Raw genomic sequence first — 23,020 nt, 5'->3', positions numbered from 1 at the left:
ACTGTCAAATTTATCCCGAACACCCTGTATATGTAGCTTTCCATATTTAAACCAAGATATTGATGTTAACACAGCAGTGGGTTTGGATGAGATATGAGCATGCGTGTTGAAGGAATGTACTAGAGAATTAGCTGTAGCCTAACCGTCTTTTACCTTGAGTTTCAACATGAACAGGATAAACACAGGACATTTCTGATAGAGAATTCTTAAGACTGACTTGAAGAGACTGTTTCTGTGATCAAATGTCGAGTGTCATCTTAATATTATTAATACAAGTAGAGTATGTGCATTTTTGCGCTGAAAACATTGCAGAATAAGTATTATATTAATGGGAATTTGCTGCTAGTCATTGATGAAGCTGACCTCATCACTCACTTGCAGGGATACCGGACAGTGACATTTAAATGCGACATTTTCAAGGGTGATTAAGATAATAACACTACTTTGTTGGGATAAGGAAGTTATTCTCCCACTTCACAAAGCCTTGATAAAACCACCTCTGGACCACTGTGCTCAGATATGGTTTCCATGGAGATAAGGAAACAGTCAAAAAAGTCTAGCACTGGATAACCAAATTCATAATCTGACTTCTGGAACTTTGTCTATGAAGATAGCCATATTTCTTCAGTCTATCTACATATTTCTATAATATAGAAACAGTAGGGAAACATGGGAGTTTTCCCAGAAATAATATACACGGTAGGGAAATTTTGTACCTTTTGCAGATGGGGTGGAAACTCTTTTCATAGTGTGTAGTGAGTGAATGAAATAAGCTGCTAATGTAGATTGTGGTGAATATAAAGTTTCGATGAATATAAGGTTTTGAATGAATATAAAGAAAACATTATTATTATTATTATTATTATTATTATTATTATTATTATTATTATTATTATTATTATTATAGCCACCTCCAGGGAGTCAGGGACTCATCGATGGGGGGTCCTAGAAGGTGTAATTCTTGTTCCCTCTCCTGGGAAATATGATAGATAACAAGAAAATAATTGTTACCTAGGAGGTGTAAGAGAGAGAGAGAGAGATGTGCCCCTGATTCCTGGAAGTGCTCCATATAATAATAATAATAATAATAATAATAATAATAATAATAATAATAATAATAATAATAAGTTTGTTATATGGCTGAAATGTATTATTTCATCCCGATCCATGCGTGCAACCCGAAATTTGCGGAACTTTAAGAAAATGCACACGGCTGAATGTTCCTTACTGTCGGCAACAAGAAATAAATCCAGTTAGAGAATAACTTTTTTTTTCTTTCTTTTTTTTTTTTTTTTTTTTTTGTATTGATGTTTAGGATATTTTTGTTGAAGCAGAGATAGAATTTCCACTTTCCAAATTGACAAGCTATGTGCCTGAATCCTTCTGTTGTGATATGTATATAATTGTTAGATGGTAGGTGAAGTTCATCTGTCGGTATGAAACTCTGCTTACTAGGTTGGAAAAAAAGTTCAAGTTCCATAGAGAATAAGTATTTTAGATTATCTAACCCTTATCCGCATCATTTAATATTTGCATTTATATCTTTGCTTATATTCCATATTTTAGGAACAAGATCCGGATTCCGCCGAAGCAGATATAAAAACTGAAAAGAAATATCATGTAAGTGACGCCTATTCGCTTTAATTAATTTAATGATTTCATTTAAACATGTTTAAATGAAAGAAATTATATATATGCTCGTATAATTTTTTGAAAAGTTATACTCGAATACTCATGCGCATACGATATCAGACCTTAAACCAATCTGCACATACAATATCGGACATCTAGTTAACCAATCTGACAATTAATTATCATTTGTTGTATGACTAAACATACATGACTAAACATACACATGTAACCACAGTAATAAGATTTTTTACTAAGTAAATATTTCCTCCTTACTTACTAAGTAAATATGTCCTAAGTATCATAGGACATCTTCAGAACAGTTAAACTCTACCATATGCACAATTAGTGGAACAGTGAGAAGCACCCCTCTCTCCTGGCTGCCTGCCTATCTAGCATTGCTCCACCAAATATACGGAGAAGACAAGCCTCAATTGAAGAATTTAATAACGCAATGAGCAACCTGCTCCTGCCCCTGCATCAGACTCTCATAAACCTACCTGGTCTTCGACTGAAATCTAGAAAGCCTCTCTGGTCTATGGACGAACTCCCTTCAGCTGCCCTGCCATCAACACCTGACATGTGGAGAGAATACTGGTCCAACAGTCTCCCAACAAACGGCTTCCTGATAGAAGATCCCTGTGCTCTGCAGCCTGGTTTTGCTCTTCCTAGGAAGATTTGGTCATCAATCAAGAGGATCAGAACTAACCAGGGCAGATGTGGCTACCTACTACATAAATGGGAGCTGTTAGACCATCCTTATTGTGATTGTTCTCCGGTGGCTCAGACGATTACTCATATTGTGTACGACTACCCAAGGCGCCAATTTCACGGTGGTGGCCTACAGGACATCCACAAGATGACGGATGAGGCCTTGGATTGCTTTACAGACTGGACATTTATCTGTAGTTGTAATTACTTAAAAAAAAAAAAGGATTACTTGGAAAGCTGTTTGTGCCTTTTATGTAATGAACTTTTACATGTTAAGATTTTCATCATTTGTTTCTGGATATTGTGATTGTACATTTCACTTGCGAGTTTCACAAAACCATATGCGTAAATAAATAAGTACAGTTAATTCAAACAATACTAGGATTTAACAGTTAGGGCGCATGCTTACAATGGAATCCCTCTATGCGTGCAGTAGAGTGTTATAGAAATAAATTAAAATATATCTTAAAAAAAAAACATGATTACATTAAAATGAGATAACATATAGAATTATGTTACATAATTTAGGATGAAAATTTCCTGGACTTTAGGGAGTGTAAGAACGTCATTACGGTTCAAATTAGGTCTATGACGTAGGGTTTCAGCACTTTCTTTATATAAACGTTCATGTTTATATGAAGATCTATGTAGAAGTTTGTTTTTTTTCCCCAATGGATCCTATGGTTTGGATTTTCAATTACATGTTGCGCGAGACCAGATTTCTGCGGTTTGATGAGACGGATATGGTCTTGATGTTCACAAATGTTTGTTGATGGATATGCCTGTCTGTCCATAGTTGGACAATTTACAGGAGCATGGGACCACGTACACCTCGGGTAGCATAAGAGGGAAAAGTTTGTCTTTAGGAGAAGGTAACCAATTGTGGATTTGGTTGAATGGCTTGTAGGTAGCAGCCAGTTTATATTTCTTCAAGATTTTTGAAAGACGTTCGGAGATGCCTTTGACATACGGTATGGGAATCCCACGAGTTTGTTCTTGTCTAGGTTGATGTGGGGGAAGTGACTGATAATTTTTTGGATTGTATCCATTTTGTATGGCGGTATTTTTGATTATTTTCAATTCTTGGTTTTAAGATCCTTCGGAGGAGCAGAATCTGTGTGCTCCGGTTACTAATGATTTAACGATGACAAATTTCTGAGATGGATGGTGAGCAGAAGAATTGTGAATGTACTGTCCTGAAAAAGTCGGCTTTCGATAGACGAGGTGGAGATGGAGCCATTTTCTTTCCTTTGGATTTGTACATCCAGGAAGGAGATATCCTGTGGAGATTCTTTTTCGAGCGTGAATTTGATGCGCAGATGAAAAAGGTTGATTTTATCTAGAAACAAGTGTAGTTCTTGTTCAGAATGAACCCAAAACGTGAAAATGTTTTCTTCCAGGTGTTCTAGAAAGAGGTTGACTAGGTTTGGTGATAAGGGAGTCCCCATCGCTGTTCTTTCTTGGTTGTAAATTTTCTCTTTCCAGGTGAAGTATCCAGATGTAATAACAAATTTGAATAATTCGACAATGTTGGATGGGAATTTCTGAGTTAGCTGATCTATCGTTTCCTTATGGGGTGTGTTAGTGAAGAGGGAGACAATGTCGAAACTAATTAATGTCTTTTATTTTTGCATGAAACTCTGCGAATTTTTAATTGATGATGCTGAGTGGCATATGAGAGGACGGAGAAGGTTAGATAAATATCTTGAAAATTTTTAAGTCGAGCTGTCAATAAAATCCACGACAGGTCTGAATGGAACGTTATTCTTGTGGAGTTTAGGTAGACCGTATATTCTAGGAGACCTAGCATGGTATGTCCTGATTTTTTTTTTATTGTTTCTTGATCTAAGAAAATGGTTTCATCTAGTATCTTGTTCAGTTTCTTGAGATGTCTTTTTGTAGGATCATAATCAAATTGGTCGTATTCCATATTTAGATTTTATACACAACATTGAAAGAAACATCGGCCATCTGTCCAATATTGAAGCCAATATTTGCGTTTCGAAATTGCAAAAATAATATATGATGCCAAACCTTCTGACTTGAATATCCCTCCATCAGAATTGAAAGCTCTTACCTCCTTAAAGTGGAATAAAAACATAATTATCACCAGAGCCGACAAGGGAAAATACTACCACTGTAGTCCTAGATACTAATACTCATGACCGAAAAATGAATGTACTTCTCCGAGATCGTAACACATACGCCCAACTTGATTATGATCCAACAAAAAGACATCTCAAGAAACTGAACAAGGTACTAGATGAAATCATTTCTTGTCGTGGATTCTATTGACAGCCCGACTTAAAAATTATCAAGATATTCATCTAACCTTCTTCGTCCTCTCATAGGCCACTCAGCACCATCAATTAAAAATTCCACAGAGTTTCATGCAAAAATAAAAGACATTAATTAGCTTCGACATTTTCTCCCTCTTGCTCCATAAGGAAACGATAGACTTGCTAACTCAGAAATTTCCATCCGACATTGTCGAATTATTCAAATTTGTTATTACATCTGGATACTTCACCTGGAAAGAGAAAATATACAAGTAAGAGGAAGGAACAGCAATGGGATCTCCCTTATCACCAAACCTAGTCAACCTCTTTCTAGAACACCTGGAAGAAAAAATTTTCACGATAACGAGCCAAAAGGCTATTTTACCGGCGACATAAGTTAAGTTAAAGGGAGATGGTAAATCCCGTTTTATTTTATAGCCGGGTACGAAACTCGGATTGAAATCCATAGTTTCATGCCGAAAAAGCTATCGGCGAGCCCAAGTGTATGTAATCACTTGGGTAGTACGACACCAGGGCAACTCCAAGCAAAGGTGGTGCAAGCTCCTTCACTAACGTTAATATTCTCTCATAATGTAAAACACAGCTCCTAAGCTGTGTTTTACATTATGAGAGAATATTAAGAATATTTCATGCCGATAGTTTTTTCGGCATGAAACTCTATGGATTTCGATCCGAGTTTTGTACCCGGCTATAAAATAAAATGGGATTTATCATCTCCCTTTAACTTCACGTACGTCGCCGATAAAATAGCCTTGTGACGTTATCGTAGTAATAACAATATAGGAGTACACCGGTTTATGTAAATATAAAACACAGCTCCTAATAGATGTAAAAAAAAAAAGGTTGAAACCGGTCTGGGTAGTGACCTCTTCTCATAATGTAAAACAATATATATACATCTATTAGGAGCTGTGTTTTACATTATGAGAGAATATTAAGGTTAGTAACGGAGTTTGCTCCACCTTTGCTTGGAGTTGCCCTGGTGTTGTACTACCCAAGTGATTACTTACACTTGGGCTCGCCGATAGTTTTTTTGGCATGAAACTCTATGGATTTCGATCCGAGTTTCGTACCCGGCTATAAAATAAAACGGGATTTACCATCTCCCTTTAACTTAAAAAATTTTCACGTTCAATTCTAAACCAAAATCTGGATACGATACGTTGATGACGTCTTTGCTGTCTGTCTGGGGTTATTCTGAGCAAGAACTACACTTGTTCCTAAATAAAATCAACTTTCTTCATCCGCGCATCAAATTCACGCTCGAAAAAGAATCTCCACAGGGTATCTCCTTCCTGGATGTACACATCCAAAGGAAAGAAAATGGTTCCATCTCCACCTCTGTCTATCGAAATCCGACTTTTTCAGGATGCTTCATTCACAATTTTTCTGCTCACCATCCATCTCAGAAATTTGGCATCATTAAATCATTATTAACCAGAGCACACAGATTCTGCACTTCCAAAGGTTCTTAAAACCAAGAATTGAAAATAATCAAAAATACCGCCATACAAAATGGATACAATCCAAAAAATCATCAGTCACTTCCCTGCACACCAACCTAGACAAGAACAAACCCGCAGGATTCCCATACCGTATGTCAAAGGCATCTCCGAACGTCTTTCAAAAATCTTGAAGAAATATGAAGAGTGAGAGTATTAGAGTGCAAAAACAGAGGGTGAACGAATTGATAGTTGTGGCAGGAACAAATGATTTAAAAGATGATAAATTTGCATTGAGAGAGGACCTGAAGGAATTACTAGAGGTAGCAAAAGAAAAGAGTGACAGAGTTACGATGGCGAATCTGTTTCCGCGGTACGACAGAGAGGAGTTTAGGAGGGCCATAATCGCAAATGACTTTATGCGTAGGTTATGCAGACGGTGTGGTGTGGAATTTGTGGACGTGTGGAATGAGTTTGATGGGCGAAAGGATTTATACAAGATGGATGGCCTGCATTTGAATGGATTTGGTGTGCGGAGACTGGAAAAAATGTTGCTGAATGAAGTGAAATTAGATGTGCAGAACCAGGGAAACTAGAACTACCAAGGAGGGGGGGGGAGAGGATATGCGGACATCAGTGAGACAGTTGAGTGTAAGAATGTATATAATGTATCCGAGCCAGTACTAAAGAAAAGTAATCGGAATGGGATAGTTAGAATAACGCATCAAGATAGGAGTGGGACAAAGGGACCTCTGCATTTCATGTATACTAATGCCAGTAGTATTAGGAACAAGAAGGAAGAATTTTTGGCCTTGATTGGCTCTTCCTGGCCACAGATTATTGGCATTAGTGAAACATGGCTGACAGAAGATGATATAGTTAGTGGGATAGAATGTGTAGGTTATAGTGTGTTTAGGAGGGACAGAGAGAATAAAATGGGGGGGGGAGGAATGTTACTGATGATAGCTGATGAACTTTAGCCAAGGAGAGATGACGTTGTATTGCAGGATAGTGAAAAGAGCTCATTTGAGGCTATTTGGTGTGAGATTGAGACCAGACTGGCAGAACAAAATATACAGTTGGGTGCTGCTATAGATCAGGTGATGGAATAGATGGTGGAGATAGTATGAATGCACAAATAGACGGAATGAATGGAAGGAGGGTAACTATTATGGGGGATTTCAACTATGGTAACATTGATTGGAAGGAGAGGACATGTGAGGGAGGAACTGGATTTTATTCAATTTTTAAGGGATAACTATCTGAGACAGCATGAATTAAAAATTCTAGGGGGGGTTGAGAGTGCTTGACCTGGTAATAGCATCTGAGAATTTTGACTGTAATGAATATGACCATGTTGCCACCTATTGGTGAGAGTGATTATAAGGTCTTGACCTGGGAGGTGGCTAAAGGTGTGGAATTTTCGATTAAGACAGGGTATATGTGGAATTACCGTGCTGGCAAGTATGACACGCTTAGAGGATTGCTTGGTTCAGTGCCATGGCATGTAAAACTGCAATGGCTGGATGTCGATACAGCATGGGAAGTGGTCAAGGAGCATTTACAGGAGGTTATTATAGCTGGTTGTATACCTAGGGTCCGAATAGTAAAACAAGTAGGGGGTTAAATGGATGAATAACACCATTAAGCTTGAGCTGCAAAAAAAGAAACAACTGTGGAGGGAATTTAAAGAGATAGGTTACCTGCAGGCATACGAACGGTATAAAGCGCAGGCCAGAAGGGTAACGAGTGTGGTAAAAAAAAGCAAAAGCGGATTATGAAAGGAAACTAGCTATGCAAGATAAAGAGAATCCCAAACAGTTCTTTCAATATGCTGCAAGCAAAAAAAAAAAAAAAAACTGTACACGGCAGAATGATTTTAAGGAATGCCGATGGTAAGGAGGTCACTGAATCAGTCGATATAGTGACCTTTGCAATATAGTTACTGAGCGAGCACTTTGCAAGAGTATATCATCCAGGTGGTGACATTGAAAAAATGAAGGAACCATTAGTTTATACAGGAATTGTGATGAATGAAGTAGAGGTGAACATTCTATTGCAGAACCTTAATGTGAATACATCTGTGGGATTGGATGGTATACTGGAACTGGTCTTACGTGAAGCGGCTAAAGAATTATCAGTGCACTTGACCATGTTGTTTAATCTGAGTCTCGGGTCTGGTTTAGTTCCGAAGGTGTGGAAAGAGGGGAAAATAGTTCCGCTGCATAAAGGAGGATCCAAGACTACTGTTGCAAATTACCAATCGATCAGCATATCAGGAGTCGTTGTCAAGGTCTTGGAAAAAGTAGTCAAGGGAAAAATTCAGGAATCGATTGATGAAAATGAGATACTGTACGGGGGATAGCATGGCTTTGTGAAGGGTAGATCATGCCTCAGTAACTTGCTCAAGTTTTATAACACAATGAGGGCTCAATTGGATAAGGGTAATGGGTTTACAGTGATACTGCTGGACCTGGCTAAGGCATTTGACAGGATACCACATGGAATTCTAATCCGTAAACTGCAACACATGGGAATGGATATAGGGTTGGTGAGATGGATAGGAGGGTGATTGATGGAGAGATATCAGAGAGTAGTTTGTACAGGAGTAGAGTCCAAAAGACGGCCTGTGACTAGTGGTATGCTGCAGGGTTCTGTTCGTGGACCAGTGTTGTTTAATTTGTCCATTAACGATATAGGAAAGGATCTAAGAGGAACAGTTCATTTGTTCGCTGATGATGCAAAGTTGGGTAGGGCAATAGTGAATGCAGAAGATGTCAAATCTTGCAGGACGATTTGGATAGATTGGTGTTCTGGGCTAAGGAGAATGGATGTCAATCTAATGTGACAAAATGTAAGGTTATGCATTTTGGGTTGAAAAGATTAGCAGCAGTATACCACACTGGTGGAACTGTACTCCAGGAAATTGATGAGGCCAGGGATTTGGGAGTGTTGGTGGATAGGGAGATGAAGTTTAGGGGGCACATTGCAAAAGTGGCTAAATCAGCTCATCAACTAACTTGGTTGTTGAAAAATACTTTGACGAGCAGAGACAAGCAAGTTATTGTTCCTCTGTACCGAGCCTTGATAAGACCTCATCTCGACTACTGTGCCCAGATTTGGTCACCTAGGTTTCTTCGTGATGGGGAGGAGGTGGAAACGATCCAGAGTCGAGTGACCAAGATGATATCAGGTCTATAGAATGACCCTTATGAGAACAGGTTGAAGATTTGTGGGTTGCAGAAATTGGTTGATAGGTGGAAAAGAGGTGATATGATTGAGACATTCAAATTGCTAAAGGGTTTCTATAGGATTAATTCAGAGGATATTTTTGAGATCAAGACTGGTGGTGGGAGAACTAGGGGACATCTATGAAGCTGGGCTAGAGTGTTGTTAGCAAGAGCGTTAGAGATGGTTCTTTGCTTTTAGAGTGGTAAATGAGTGGAATAAACTGCACGAGTCTGTTGTGGGTGGTATGACAGTGAGTGAGTTCAAGGCAATGTGTGATAGATACTGTGAGAATGTCGTATAGTTGTGTGGACACGATGTTTAGGGCCTCCCTCGATGAGTCTAAGGACTCCCTAGAGTCGCCCGTAATAATAATAATAATAATAATAATAATAATAATAATAATAATAATAATAATTATAATTATAATAATAATAATAATATGAACTGGCTGCTACCTACAAACATTCAACCAAATCCACAATTGGTTACTTTCTCCTAAAGACAAACTTTTCCCTCTTATGCTACCCGAGGTGTACGTGGTCCCATGCTCCTGTAAATTGTCCTACTATGGACAGACAGGCAGATCCATCAACAAACGCATTTATGAAAATCAAGACCATATCCATCTCATCAAACCGTAGAAATCTGGCCTCGCACAACACAGAATTGAAAACCCAAACCATAGAATTCGTTGGAAAAAAAACCCAAACTTCTACATAGATCTTCATATAAACATGAACGTTTATATTAAGAAAGTGCTATAGCCCTACGTCACAGACCTAATTTGAACAGTAATGAAGTTCTTACTATCCTAAAGTCCAGGAAATTTTCATCCTAAATTGTGTAATATAATTCTATGTTATCTCATTTTAATGTAATCGTGTTTTTTTTTTTTTTTCCAGATATTCCATTGTAAGCATGCGCCCTAACTGTTAATTCATAGTATTGTTTGAATTAACTGTATACTGAAGATGTCCTATGCTACTGAGGTAGGCTGACCATACGTACCCTTTTGAACGGGACAGTACGGTTTTTTTTTTTTTTTTCCATATTTCCTGGCCGTCCCATCGTTTTAATAAAAATGCCAATTTTGTCCCGTTTTTAATAACAACTATAAATATACTTTAATATTGGTCAATCATGAATTATTATTCATAACCTATAATTGTATATCAATATCATGGATACGATTAATTTGTATAACCATGGAGTCGCTTTGTTCGATACTAAATATCGATATCTTCAGTGATTTATTCAGAGAAAATAAAAATTACATGTTGGCAACACTTGCGCATGTAAGACGCGGCGTCTGTTCTGCTTTAGCGTTGGTTTTTGTTTTGCCTGTATGCTAACGAGTGGTTTTGTTATTCAATGCCGGTGGTTTAAATTTCTTATTTTTTAAAGCTTTAAGTCTATCCTTGCAATGTCAAAGAGACCAAGCTGCAGTTTTAATGACGATCTCCAGAATGAATTCAAATTCATTAAACTGGACAAGCTGAATGAAAGAAATACAGGACGGCCTGAACAAGGAACTCATCACACGCACAGAAACAGAAGAAACTCGTTTATTCAATCAGTGAACCCTCATAAATTCTATAATTGTGAGGCAGTTGGATACATGAAATAAAGAAAACATTCCTGTATCTGATAGATGAGTACAGATTTTTTCCGGGAATGAGCGAAAAACGCCTAGACTTTGAGACTTTTGTAATATTGTAGAGTTTATTCTTTGTCTTCCAGAAAGTACAGCACCTGTTGAGAGAATATTTTCTGGTATGAACAGTATATGGTCAAAGCAGAAATCTAGATTAAGTGTTGAGACAATGAGGGCTGTTAATTGTAAGACAAAATTGTGTCATGGAATGTGAGAAGTTTTATGATAAGGTTGAAAGACCGAATGTTGCTGTGCAAAATCACCTCATTAGAGAAATATTCATGGTACGATCGTGGTGAAATACAGCGCTCCTCTACGTCTACCTAATTTTTTTGTATGGATTCTGTCACTGAAGAATAATGGTAAGCTCAATATGTTTATGTAATAAAACTTTTTTTTATCATCTCCATGAATACAGAATATTATATAACCCCCGTCCCGTTTTTGCTATCCCAATGTCCCGTTTTTTTCTCAATGAAATATGGTCAGCCTATACTTAGGACAAAATATTTACTTAGTAAAAAATCTTATTACTCTGGTTACTTGTGAATCTTTAGTCAATTAATTATCATATGGTACATATAATTTAATAAATATTATATTATTTTAAAGGGGATTGTTTTAAAAATTTATCATGAAAAAAAAAACGATTGTGATACCTGAGGATACAGTAAACTGTTATTTGGTCCTGAGTTGGGAAATTATTCTTTCATTACGCATTCGATATAAAATTTCATGAAGTATCAAAATATTAAATCAATGGTACAACAATAATATTTTAATTTTCGAATATACAATGTGTGGTTAATTTTTTTTTTTTTTTTTTAACCTGCAATGAGTAACATTTTGTTGTCTGAATAATAAATTTCTTTCCCAGTGATATGAAAAATATTACGATTTTTATTATATATTACGAGAAAAATATTTACTATCTGGGAGGTTTTCTATGCTAATTCGCGTTAAACTGGGAACTGGGAACTTCTTTGGGAGATGGACGGAGTCCTTGACTCTTTATCCCTTCATCGGATTTTAGCTTGTGTATGAGAAGATTATTTTGGGTAAATTACACGCTCGTTGTGAGTTGTAAGCTATATTAGCTTTATCTTGAGATAGAGGATTTTAGTTTTTTGTTTGAAATGATCTGAGGGTTTGTAGTCTGTTGCCTGTTGAATTAGCTGATTTGGGTAATTATCTGTGTCTGTGAAGATATTTTTTAATGCCTGTCATATAGGTCTTGATATCTGGAAGGTTGGCTTCCTGGTGTAACTGGAGGTTTCTCATGAACCAAGGGGCATTAAAAGCCATTCTTAGGCATTTGTTCTGGATCGTCTGTATTCTGTTGATGTTGCTTTTAGCTGTGTGTCCTCAGGTTGGTGATGCGTAAGTGAGTTGTGGTCTTATTACAGATTTATAGAATATGATTTTGTTATTTATGTTTAGGAAGTTCTTCTTATTCAAAAGTGAATGCAGTTGTGCTATTGTCTGACTTGCTTTGATGGAGATACTATTTATGTGTGTCTTGAAATTCAGGCGTTTATCAAGATGAACTACTAGATATTTGGTAGAGTTGTGCCAAGGTATGATTTTTCCAAACATTTGTATGCTTGTGTTCGATTCTGCTTTACGTCTGGTGAAAAGTACTGCAGAGCTTTTTCCTGGATATAGCAATGCGCCATTTGGTGTACCAGTCCTCTAATTCGTTGACTGATCTCTGTAGCTTGTTTGTGGCCAGATGTGGATGGAGGGATCTGGCTATGGTAATTGTGTCGTCCGCATAGCAAGCGGTGATGGATGGGGAAAACTTTGGAAGATCCGCCATGTATATGGAGAAGAGCAGGGGAGATAGAAGAGAGCCTTGTGGGACTCCTGCCATGACTCTCCTTTCTGTGGATCTGATTCCATTCAGTTTTATTTTAAATTTTCTGTTACTGAGATATGATTTGATAAGTAAAACTAGTGGTATTGGGATTCCTACTTGGTGTTGCTTGAAAATTAGACCATGATCCCAAATTCTATCAAATGCTTGTGTTATGCCCAAGAAGACTGCGCCAGAATGTTGGTGCCATTCATACCCTTGGGTGATGTATTCAATAATTCTGTAAATTTGTAAGGTCGTAGAATGCTGTTTTCTGATTCCGAATTTCTCGTCTTGTATGACTTGGTTGTTATCTGTTGCTTCTTGAATTCGTGTTATTATAGCGCGTTCGGCTATCTTGCCTACACACGATAGAAGGCTGATAGGCCGATAGTTCTGTGGGAATTGTGCATTTTTCCCAGGTTTTGGAATTAGGAAGACATCTGCAAGCTTCCATCGCTCTGGGAAATAATTTAGCCGAAGGATGGCATTGGCGATGGCTACCAGATGTATACCCCCTTTACGTGGAAGTAGCTTGAACACCTTGTTCCTTATACCATCTGGACCCGGAGCCTTTTTGTTCTTTAGTTTTCTTATGATGTCTTATATTTCTGTTGGTGACACGGATTTGTTGTTGGATTGGAGTGAAGCATTTTGAGTTATTTTACGCACTTGGGTGTGGATTTTTCTTATGAAGCTTAAATCTACATTGGTATAATTCGGACTGCATTGTCTTTCTAAGCTGTCTGCAAATGCTTCTACCTTTTCCTCGTCACTGTAGACGACTCTATATTCTCCTTGGATTGGGGAAGCATGCTAGGTTTAGAACGAGGTGATCTCATCATTCTCCACAGTGATTGATCCTCTGTGTTTAATTTGTGCATTTTGTCATTCCAGAGTTCGTTACGGTGATCCTTTAGAGAATACCGAATCTGGTTTGTAGCTCTGTTAACTGCCTGCTTATCTGCGGGATCCAGTGTTCTGTGATATTTTCTTCTTAATCTGTTTTTCTCTCGGATGAGACATTTTATGTCCTCTGGGAGTTTATTTGGTGGTGCGCATTTGGTTGTATGTGTTACTTGTGATACTGCTGTTAGTACTTGCTTTTCAAATGTTTTTACTGCTTTTTCTATGTATTCAGTGGATATCATATGTGGTACTGGGCCAAGAACTTCCTGGAAGGCTGAGGGAAGTTGTTTCCAGTTTATAAAGGTGGAGATATTTTCCGTTAAATCTCGTGTGGTGCCTAGTTGCAATATGATGGGATTGTGATCAGAACTTAATTCGTTGACTGCATGTATTTGATAGCTGTGCCCTATGTTTTTTAATATATCTATATCAAGCACATCAGGACGTCCGGTTGCTCCGTAGTGTGTTGGTTCTGTGGGTCCTATTATTACTATGTTTCGTGAAGTAGTATAAGAGTTGAGTCTTCTTCCGCTGATATTTGAGTTTCTGCTATTCCAAGCTGAATGTTTGGCATTAAAATCTCCAGCTATAATTACTGCTTTACCTGCATTTAATATTTCGTCCTGATCTGATTCTAGGAGTTTTTTTATCTGGGGGGTTGTAGGTTGCAAATATCATGATACTGCTTATGTTCTCCATGTGTATTTCAATTCCTGTTGTTTCCATGTGTTCTGTTTGAGGTGTGGCGATTGCGTTGTGTTTTATACTTCTTTTAATGAAGATGACAGTTCCTCCTCCTCTTGCGTAGGTTCTATCTGTGCGGTACATGGTGTAGTTGTTGATTTTTGTCTTGTCAGATGGACGCAAATGTGTTTCATTTACTAAAATGATGTCTGCTTGGGTTTCTGCCGCGAATTCCTGTAGTTCTATTGCTTTGTTGGTTAGTCCGTTAGCATTCCAGGTGATGATATGTAGAGAGTTGGGTTTTATTTTGCTTTTATCCATTAAGGATTGCAGAAAATAAAATCTGTGTGTGTTTTAGAATGATGTCCTTGGCCTCTTGTGTTGGGTCACTTTGTCGGCGTTCTGCAAGCATCTCTCCTATACAGCTTTCTATGTTGAGAAGATTAGTCTTGCTGGTTTGCTGTTGGTGGTTTGTTTTGCGTTTTGGAGTCTTGTTGTTGGGTTGGTCTTGCAACTTCTGCATATGATCTTCCGTTTGTTGTGGAGGCTGTGATTTGTTGGGTGGGTGTGCTTTCTTGTATGGACTTGCTGCTTTGGGGTTGTATCTTCTGGTTTTGAGGATGTGCTGTACACCCTCTGTAGTTGGCGGGGTGTGGGCCCCCGCAGTTAGCACATTTCGCTGGCTGGGTGCGTGGTTTCTTGCATTCTAGTGTGGCGTGTTTTCCTTCAAGCATCGGAATTCTGCTTTGCAGCATAGCTGTGCATGACCGAACTTCTGACATCTGTGATATTGTATTGTTGTGGATTTGCGTCTCAGAGATTCTACTTTTATAATTAGGTTGCAGATGGTTTTGAGGTCGTATATATCTTTCTAGTCTTTTGAGATTTCGACTAGGATCAAGAGGTAGGAAATCTTGTCAGCTCTGTGCATTCGGCTTACTTTAATGGGGTTAAAAGTTAAAACTTTTGTTATGTAGGTCTGTGATGACGTCTTCTGTTGTTATTGTTTCTGTGATTCCTCTTAGTACTACTTTCAGATGTTTATCGCTGTTGAGTTGGAATGTGTGATACGGTAGGTTGTTGTTATCCAAGAATTTTGTTATGTTTCTGTAGTCTGTCGATGTCTTAGGTTGAATTCGTATTCCTTCTTCTGTATTTGTTGCCTTTGTGAAGGTGATTCCTGTTGTTTTCAGAGCGGTAGCGATCGATGTCCAGTGTTCCTTGGCCCTTAGGATGACTGGGGGTATTCTTTCCTTTGTTCCTTTGTCTGTTTCTGTTTCTCTTGTTTTGGGTATTTCTGTCATATTAGATATTTTTCTTTTCTTTTGTACTTTCTGGAAGTCTGAATGCGATTCTGCTGTTTGGTAGGCGTTGCTATGTGTTGCTTATTCTTCTGATTGTGGCAAGAATGCTAAGTCTTGTTGAGGGTGTGTGTCATCTTCGTTGTTTTGGTCGTCCATGATGTCATCTGTGACTGCTGCGGGGGGGGGGGAGAATGTGTCGTACAGTTTTACCTTCCCTGGCCAGTTATCGTTTAAGAGTTTTCCTAATCTTAGGAACTCTCTGTAAACTTCTTCGAACGTTAGGGGCTTTTCCATGGTCTTGTTATTGCTAAGTTAAATAGAGAATTGGTTGCTACTTACCTTAGTAAGTTTTTCTGAGTTCTGGCACTCAGAAACACTCCTGTAGTCCTTTTTGTAATAAGGTTCCAATACTTGGAGAATAATCCGTAATCCTGAGATACGAATATACACTATTTTCATCAAAATATCAGTAAATCACCAACTCAATCAATCAAAACTCACTCGGTGTCACTTAATCACTCTTAGATCCAACAAGTATCACGAGCGAAAGCTGAACAAATAATCATTTCGCGTTAAATTTACAGAGTTAATATAGTTATAGTGCGATTATCTGTGTAAATATTTTCTGTTTCTTATTAGTTGTATTGTATTTGTGTTGTATTTATCACGTTACTAGAGTTTATTAGATGATGGTTAATGAGAATATGTTTTCAAATATTATAGTTATGATTTATAATGTGATTCCTTTATAAGCTTGGTTTTGTTTCTACTATTGTTCTAGAAATCTGAATTAAATCATGAGTACCACCGAAAATCTGGCAGCAAATCAAGGTTATAAGGACTATGAGACTCATGGATCTCAGAATCAACTTGGGGTTCGATCAAGAGGAGATTGTTGGAGAAACAAAGACACACACATGGACTAAAGAAGGTGTATACGAATTACATGGAAAAGTCAGAAAATACTTCAGGCAATACAATGATAAATATTATACTAAGAAATATAAAATCGGAAAAGTTCCAGATGAAGACGCACGGTTACAAAAAAAAAAAAAAAAAAATGTCAGGGTTAAATTCATAAGATTAAGCACAAATTTAATCCAAAATTTGAATGCTACCAAGGATAGGAATTGGACAGCACTAACTGAAGAAGAAGAGATCACAAACAGATGGAAAAAGTACTGTGAAAACCATACCGCTGAGAGGAGGAGGAACATTTGGAAGAGAACACTTCCCAAGGGAATCTTTAGTTGGAATCACACCTAATCAGGCATGAGATTGAAAGAGCAGTTTATCGACAATATGGTTCCAGACGCAGAAGAATTTAGGGTTAATTAAGGCCACGGAGACGAAGGGATATAAAGATTTTATAGATTGATTATAAGGGTATGGGAGTCGGGAGTATGGTCCAGAGACAAGAATAAGTCTGTATTCCTATCAATGAACAAAAAGATAAATATGAAGGACTGCTTAGTGTAATCTCTCATGCAAGGAAGAGTTTATTAAATATTGTTCTAAATAGGTATAAGGACAAAGTCGAGGCTGTGATACCTGAGGAACAGGCATGTTTCGGGAAAGGCAGTAGTAACAGCGATCCGATCCATCCTTTGCCTTAGACCTCTCGTAATTAAGTGAATGCCTTCGGATTGTCAAGGGAGTTAAGTAAGGATGCCTACTTTCTCCTCACCTGTTTTGTATCTATGCTGAGGACATCATGAATGTATCACTGAATGGGATGAAGACAGGAACTAGGATAGGTAGCAGATGGGTAAACAATCTGAGATATGCCAATGATGCAGTACTCCGCTGTGATGACTGAGAAACTATAACGAATCATTGATAGAGTTCATGAGATTGGCAAGAACAGAGGACTTAAAACTCAACCCTAATAAAACAAAGATTATCGGTCTTGGAGGAAATATAAACAGAATAGTTTCGAATAAACAAGTGTATCTTAATGGAAAATAATTGAGTATGTCAGCAAATTTGAGTGGCTGTGATTCATTATCATTGCGAAGAATCACTATTCAGAACATATCAGTAGAGGTTGAGAATAGCCAGAACAATAGTCAGAGGCTTTTCTAAAATATGGAAGGCTAGATCTGTCCCTATGGAATAAAGCTGATGATTCTGGATGCAGCTGTTTTTTGTTTTCTTTTTCAGTAGCAATTTATGAAACGTGGGACCTGAAGAAGAAGTCTGATAAGATCGGTAGCACTCTAAGACTCCTTGAGCGCATTGACAGACAAAAGGTGAAGCATATAGGCCATGTTGAAAGAGCGGAAGGAGGACTTCTCAAAACAGTAATAGAGGATAAAGTTCCTAGGAAAACAGAAAGTGGTATTCCTCACTGAAGACGAACCGTGTATCTAGAGTGACACACCATCTACCTTCATTGAGGGATGGATAGTGTGTCTAGAGTGAATGGTCTTCAGAAAGTTAGTTGAAGTTCAAGAAAAGCCCACAATTAAACCACCTGGAAATGATGTGGCACATCACAAAGATGCAGGGTGACCATATGGCATCTGCTGATTACAGAAAGTAATATTAGGAAATGCAAACGATATATGCTGCGTTAGAGAAAATGTTGAATACATTAGAATAACATTTAGAAAACTCAAAACTGCTGCAGAAAAACTAGGATTTTAAATCAACCAGGATGAAATTGAGAATTTAAATGTATGCAGAAATCACAATGAAGGGGGAAATGACCAGTCTATCATTGATAATCAGAAATTTAAAAGTGCGTTTCCTACAGTGGAGAAGAGAACATAATCAAGAAGTATGTGAACTTTTATGGATCCCCACTTCTAGCTGAAGAAATCAGAGTTGCAGATTGAGATGGCTTAGACATGTGGAAAGAATGGCAGAATGGCTAAACAAGCATTCAAGAAGAAGACTGATGGAAAACAGATGCACTGAGAGGATAATATACAAAAAGACTTAGCTGAGATGGGAATCCAGACCCGGAATGAAGCGCTCAAGACAGAAAACAATGGAAGAAGTTGGTACATGCAAAAAAGAGCCTTAGAGATTAAGCAAACTGAAGAAGAGGATAGAGAAGGATTCTGTATTGAAATATTCCTTTCATGCTCTCTAGTATCTATGATTTTTTTGAAGTATATCTCTAATTACGTTAGACAAAGGTGCGTTTAACTGCATTTGACTGTAGGTCCTCTTCAAGTGTAAGAAAAGACAACACATTTCGATATAATTTAATCAAAATGATGGAAAAGACCTTGCTTAAATATTAACTGCTATAATTATGCTTCTCCAAAAACATATCAGAACTTAGATATTTTAAGGAATTATCTAATCACGACAAATTAGAAACGCAGTCTGATTGGTCATGATTAGATTATTTCTTTGAAGTTTTGCATTTTTTTAAAAATAGAAATATTTTGTCTTAACAATGAAATAAGAGTCTTATTTTATTTATTTATTTATTTATTTTGAAATTAAGGATCAAGTATTTTTTGTCTTACATCTGTGTGTGTGTGTGTGTGTGTGTGTGTGTGTGTGTGTGTGTGTGTGTGTGTGTGTGTGTGTGTGTGTGTGTGTGTGTGTGTGTGTGTGTGTGTGTGTGTGTGTGTGTGTGTGTGTGTGTGTGTGTGTGTGTGTGTGTGTGTGTGTGTGTGTGTGTGTGTGTGCACTACACTATCCTATGTAAGCAATGTAAAGAATGAAATGCAATTAATCTTTGCCTCTAAACTAGGAAGCATTTTAATTCTCTTTCAGATATGTATGAAAACAATCATGACAAGACCTATAAGGAAGAAATTCTAATCCGAACTTACATTGCTCTAAAATTATCAAAACAAATTCAGCTGTTTACTAGAGATAGAAAATAAACTATCTTATTATCTCTGTGGTGTATTTTTCTTAGATTTCAAATACAACTTGAAAATATGTCCCAATAAATAACACCTGTTTCATTAACCCTGGTTATACCTGTTTCAGTTGCTCAAAATATTACTGTGTGTGAGTTCTGCAGTTTAATTTCTGCTGACTTGAAGTTAATAACCAGCGTTTCCGGCAAAGAAAGTCCTAGAAATAATTCCTGTAACCTCTGTCCAGAATCTAACGTATAACGGTCTTACTCAGAAAAGCCTCGCACTATGGGAGCAAACATCATTTGCTAAGGCGAACTGGCACCTTATAAAAAATAACAAATTAAAAACTAATAAAATACTAATGCTGTTAATTATCTGTTAAAGGATTCTAGCAGTAATACTGTTATTAGTTTCATTGTTTGTCTCAAAATAGAGAGAGAGAGAGAGAGAGAGAGAGAGATCTGTATTGTAAGAAAAACGAATAAGCGCCTTCAGAAACCGAAGTTAAAAAAAAAATAATAATTAACTTAACATTCATATGTGGTTCTGTTGGAAAGCACACTATTTCCTTCATTATACAGTATGTTATAAGAGCAAACATATTGTTGACAAATTTTGTGTGTGTGTGTGTGTGAAAGAGAGAGAGAGAGAGAGAGGGAGAGAGAGAGAGAGAGAGAGAGAGAGAGAGAGAGAGAGAGAGAGAGAGAGAGAGAGAGGAGAGAGAGAGAGAGAGAGAGAGAGATGCTGATTGAAAACCCGAGTTTATTGTAGAAAAAGCCTCACTTTCTCTAACTCTGGGAATCAGCCAAAGAAAGGCTAATAATATTTTTCTAGTCGACGACTACAATCGAGTAATGATCTCAGTACAGCGTAACGCTCTGAAAGCAAATGTCATTTCCACAGCGTTACACAGGCTCCCATATATAGGGTGTCCCAAAATTCACGCAAGATTTAAATTTAGCGTCATTTGTGCGGTAAAGTGTTGCCAACGAAAAAAAAAAGACAGCGTGACAGCTGACAGTTCAGGGTTATTAAAAATGGAGCGCTACACGAAAGAACAACGCATTTTCATTGTTGAGCAATATTTTAAAAATAATGAAAGTTTGGTAGCTACAGTTCGAAATTTTCGTACAAAATATGGTCGGAATAGTGATTTAACTTCATCAACTGTGAAAAGATTAATTAAATAATTCAAGGAAACTGGATCAATTAATGATCTTATACACTCTGGCCGTCCTTCAACAAGTCGTTCAACAGAAAACATCGAAGCAGTTCGTGAGAGTGTTGCTGAGAGTCCAGGAACATCAATTCGGCACTGTGGTCTTGAATTGGGCATTTCGAGAAGCTCTCTACAGCGTATTCTCACGAAAGATTTGCATTTTTATGCTTACAAAGTTCAATTGTCTCAAGAACTGAAGCCTACTGACCACACACAGCGAAGAGAGTTCGTTGAATGGATTATGGAACAACAACAAGTGGATGCTTATTTTTCGAACAAAATCATCTTCGGCGATGGGGCTCATTTTCATCTTGATGGCTTCGTTAATTGACAAAATTGTCGCATTTGGGGTTCAGAAAATCCACGAGTGATTGTTGAGAAACAAATGCGTCCACATCGTGTCACTCTTTGGTGCGGATTTTGGGCTGGAGGCATCATCGGTCCATTCTTCTTCGAAAATGCGGCTGGTAAGGCAATAACAGTTAATGGTGCTCGCTATCGCGACATGATAATCCAGTTTTTTGTGCCTAAATTGCAAGATATGGATGTGGACGACATGAGGTTTCAACAAGACGGTGCCACATGCCATACAGCCCGAGAAACAATTCAATTACTGCATGAGTCATTTCCTGGTCATGTAATTTTCCGTTTTGGTGATCAGAATTGTCCTCCCAGATCATGTGACTTAACACCGTTGGACTTTTTTCTTTGGGGTTTTTTGAAGTCTAAGGTTTATGCCAACAAGCCCACTACCACCCACGCCTTGAGGGGGGAAATTAAGCGCTGTATCAACGAAATTCAGCCACATTTATGCAAAACGGTCATGGAAAATTTCGACAAAAGAGTGCGTATGTGCCAGCAAAGCCGTGGAGGCCATTTACCCGATATGCTATTCCATTCATAACCCTATACTGTATACTTTATGAACTAATAAGAAATTACAATTTTTAATTAAAAACCTGTGTTTTCTATCAAAATTACTTCTTGCGGGTTTTTCGTCCCGTAAACTCAAGATAATCGACCGTAGAACCCACACTATTTTCAGACATTAAATACGAGTGTTAGGGTTAGGGATCACGAGATGGCGGCACTAGCTTGCCGCCTTCTTCACTGCGTACCGATGAATCAGTGATAGTCTTGGGTCAGCTATCTCTCTGATTTGCTACCAGTGGAGATTGAACTGCCCACTCAGTCTCGAAAAGTTAGATAGGGTAAACGGCCCCGCCTACTCCCTATACGGGAACAGCATAGGCGTTAGCTGATTTTTTTTTATTTATTTTTTATAATTCCCATTTACAGTAGCAAAACCAAATAGTGACATATGTAACAATAATGCACTTGCCGCTGCTTATTTCTGCCTACTGGCGAATGCGCGGTGCAAAATGCATAATGAATGCACGTGCGATTAGAAAAGGGAAAAGTTAGGGAATCCTAAGGATCAGTCGTTCTCAATTCTATTTCTATAGACTGTTATTTTTATTTATTCTTACTGTATTAGAGGGCTCAGTCCCAACAAACTTACTCGTAAATACCGTTCCCATTTTTTTAAAGTTCATACATTAAACTAACATAAGTATTAATATTATATGAATTAAGTGGATATTAAATCCAACATTATTTCAAAGCCGACTACAGTAGCTATAGAATTTTCGTGGGAAATTTGACCAGTGAACTTACGGGAATACACTCGCTGCCATACTACCAGTTGCTCTAGCGGCTAAGGCAACTCGTAGTATGGCGGCGAGTGTATTCCCGTAAGATCTCTGATTTCTCAAGAAACGTCTATAGTTTCTGTAGTCGGCTTTGAAATAATGTTGGATTGAATATCCACTTAATTTATATAATTTTGTATCGCCGATGTGAAGCCTTTTGGCTCTTTATTTCAGTAAATAAGTATTAATAATTAATTATGGCATAATCATAAAGAGTATTAATACACTTAATGTATATGGTGTAGCATGTCGACAAATATAAAAATACGCATTTAAATTAGTTATCAATCACATAACTAATTCTACAATATTGTAGTTTCCTCAGGCCAACATCATTAAATTAACTTCTGGTAAGTTTCATTGACATATCCCATTCTGATCACCAAAAATTTATAATATTATTCAGTATTAAAATTGATTATTGTATTATTAAATTGATTTTAATGAGGTTGGTTTGAAAAGAAAAAAAAAACGGTAGTGAGAAAAATATTTATCTATTGTAACTCACCATAGAAGTCAGCAGAGCAGGGGAAGCAC

General features: G+C 37.6%; 1 protein-coding gene across 2 annotated transcripts in view; it reads left to right on the top strand.

The window, feature by feature from the left end:
• LOC150109247 (uncharacterized) overlaps positions 1-19,586 on the top strand; it is a 45,955-nt gene extending 26,369 nt beyond the window's left edge. For both annotated transcript variants that reach the window (XM_090406711.1, XM_090406712.1), the window contains exons 5-6: positions 1,567-1,620; positions 19,458-19,586. In XM_090406711.1, the coding sequence (XP_090262837.1) occupies positions 1,567-1,620; positions 19,458-19,505 (102 nt within the window). In that variant the 3' untranslated portion in view covers positions 19,506-19,586. The remainder of the gene's footprint in view (positions 1-1,566; positions 1,621-19,457) is intronic.
• The last annotated feature ends 3,434 nt before the right edge of the window (positions 19,587-23,020 follow it).

This window comes from Typopeltis vanoorti, chromosome 2, assembly GCF_054136105.1.
Source record: "Typopeltis vanoorti isolate ZY-2024b chromosome 2, IOZ_Tvanoo_1.0, whole genome shotgun sequence".
NCBI classification, from domain to species: Eukaryota; Metazoa; Arthropoda; class Arachnida; order Uropygi; family Thelyphonidae; genus Typopeltis; species Typopeltis vanoorti.
The sequence above is the reverse complement of the archived record's forward strand: the minus strand, read 5'-3'. Positions and strand labels throughout refer to the sequence as shown.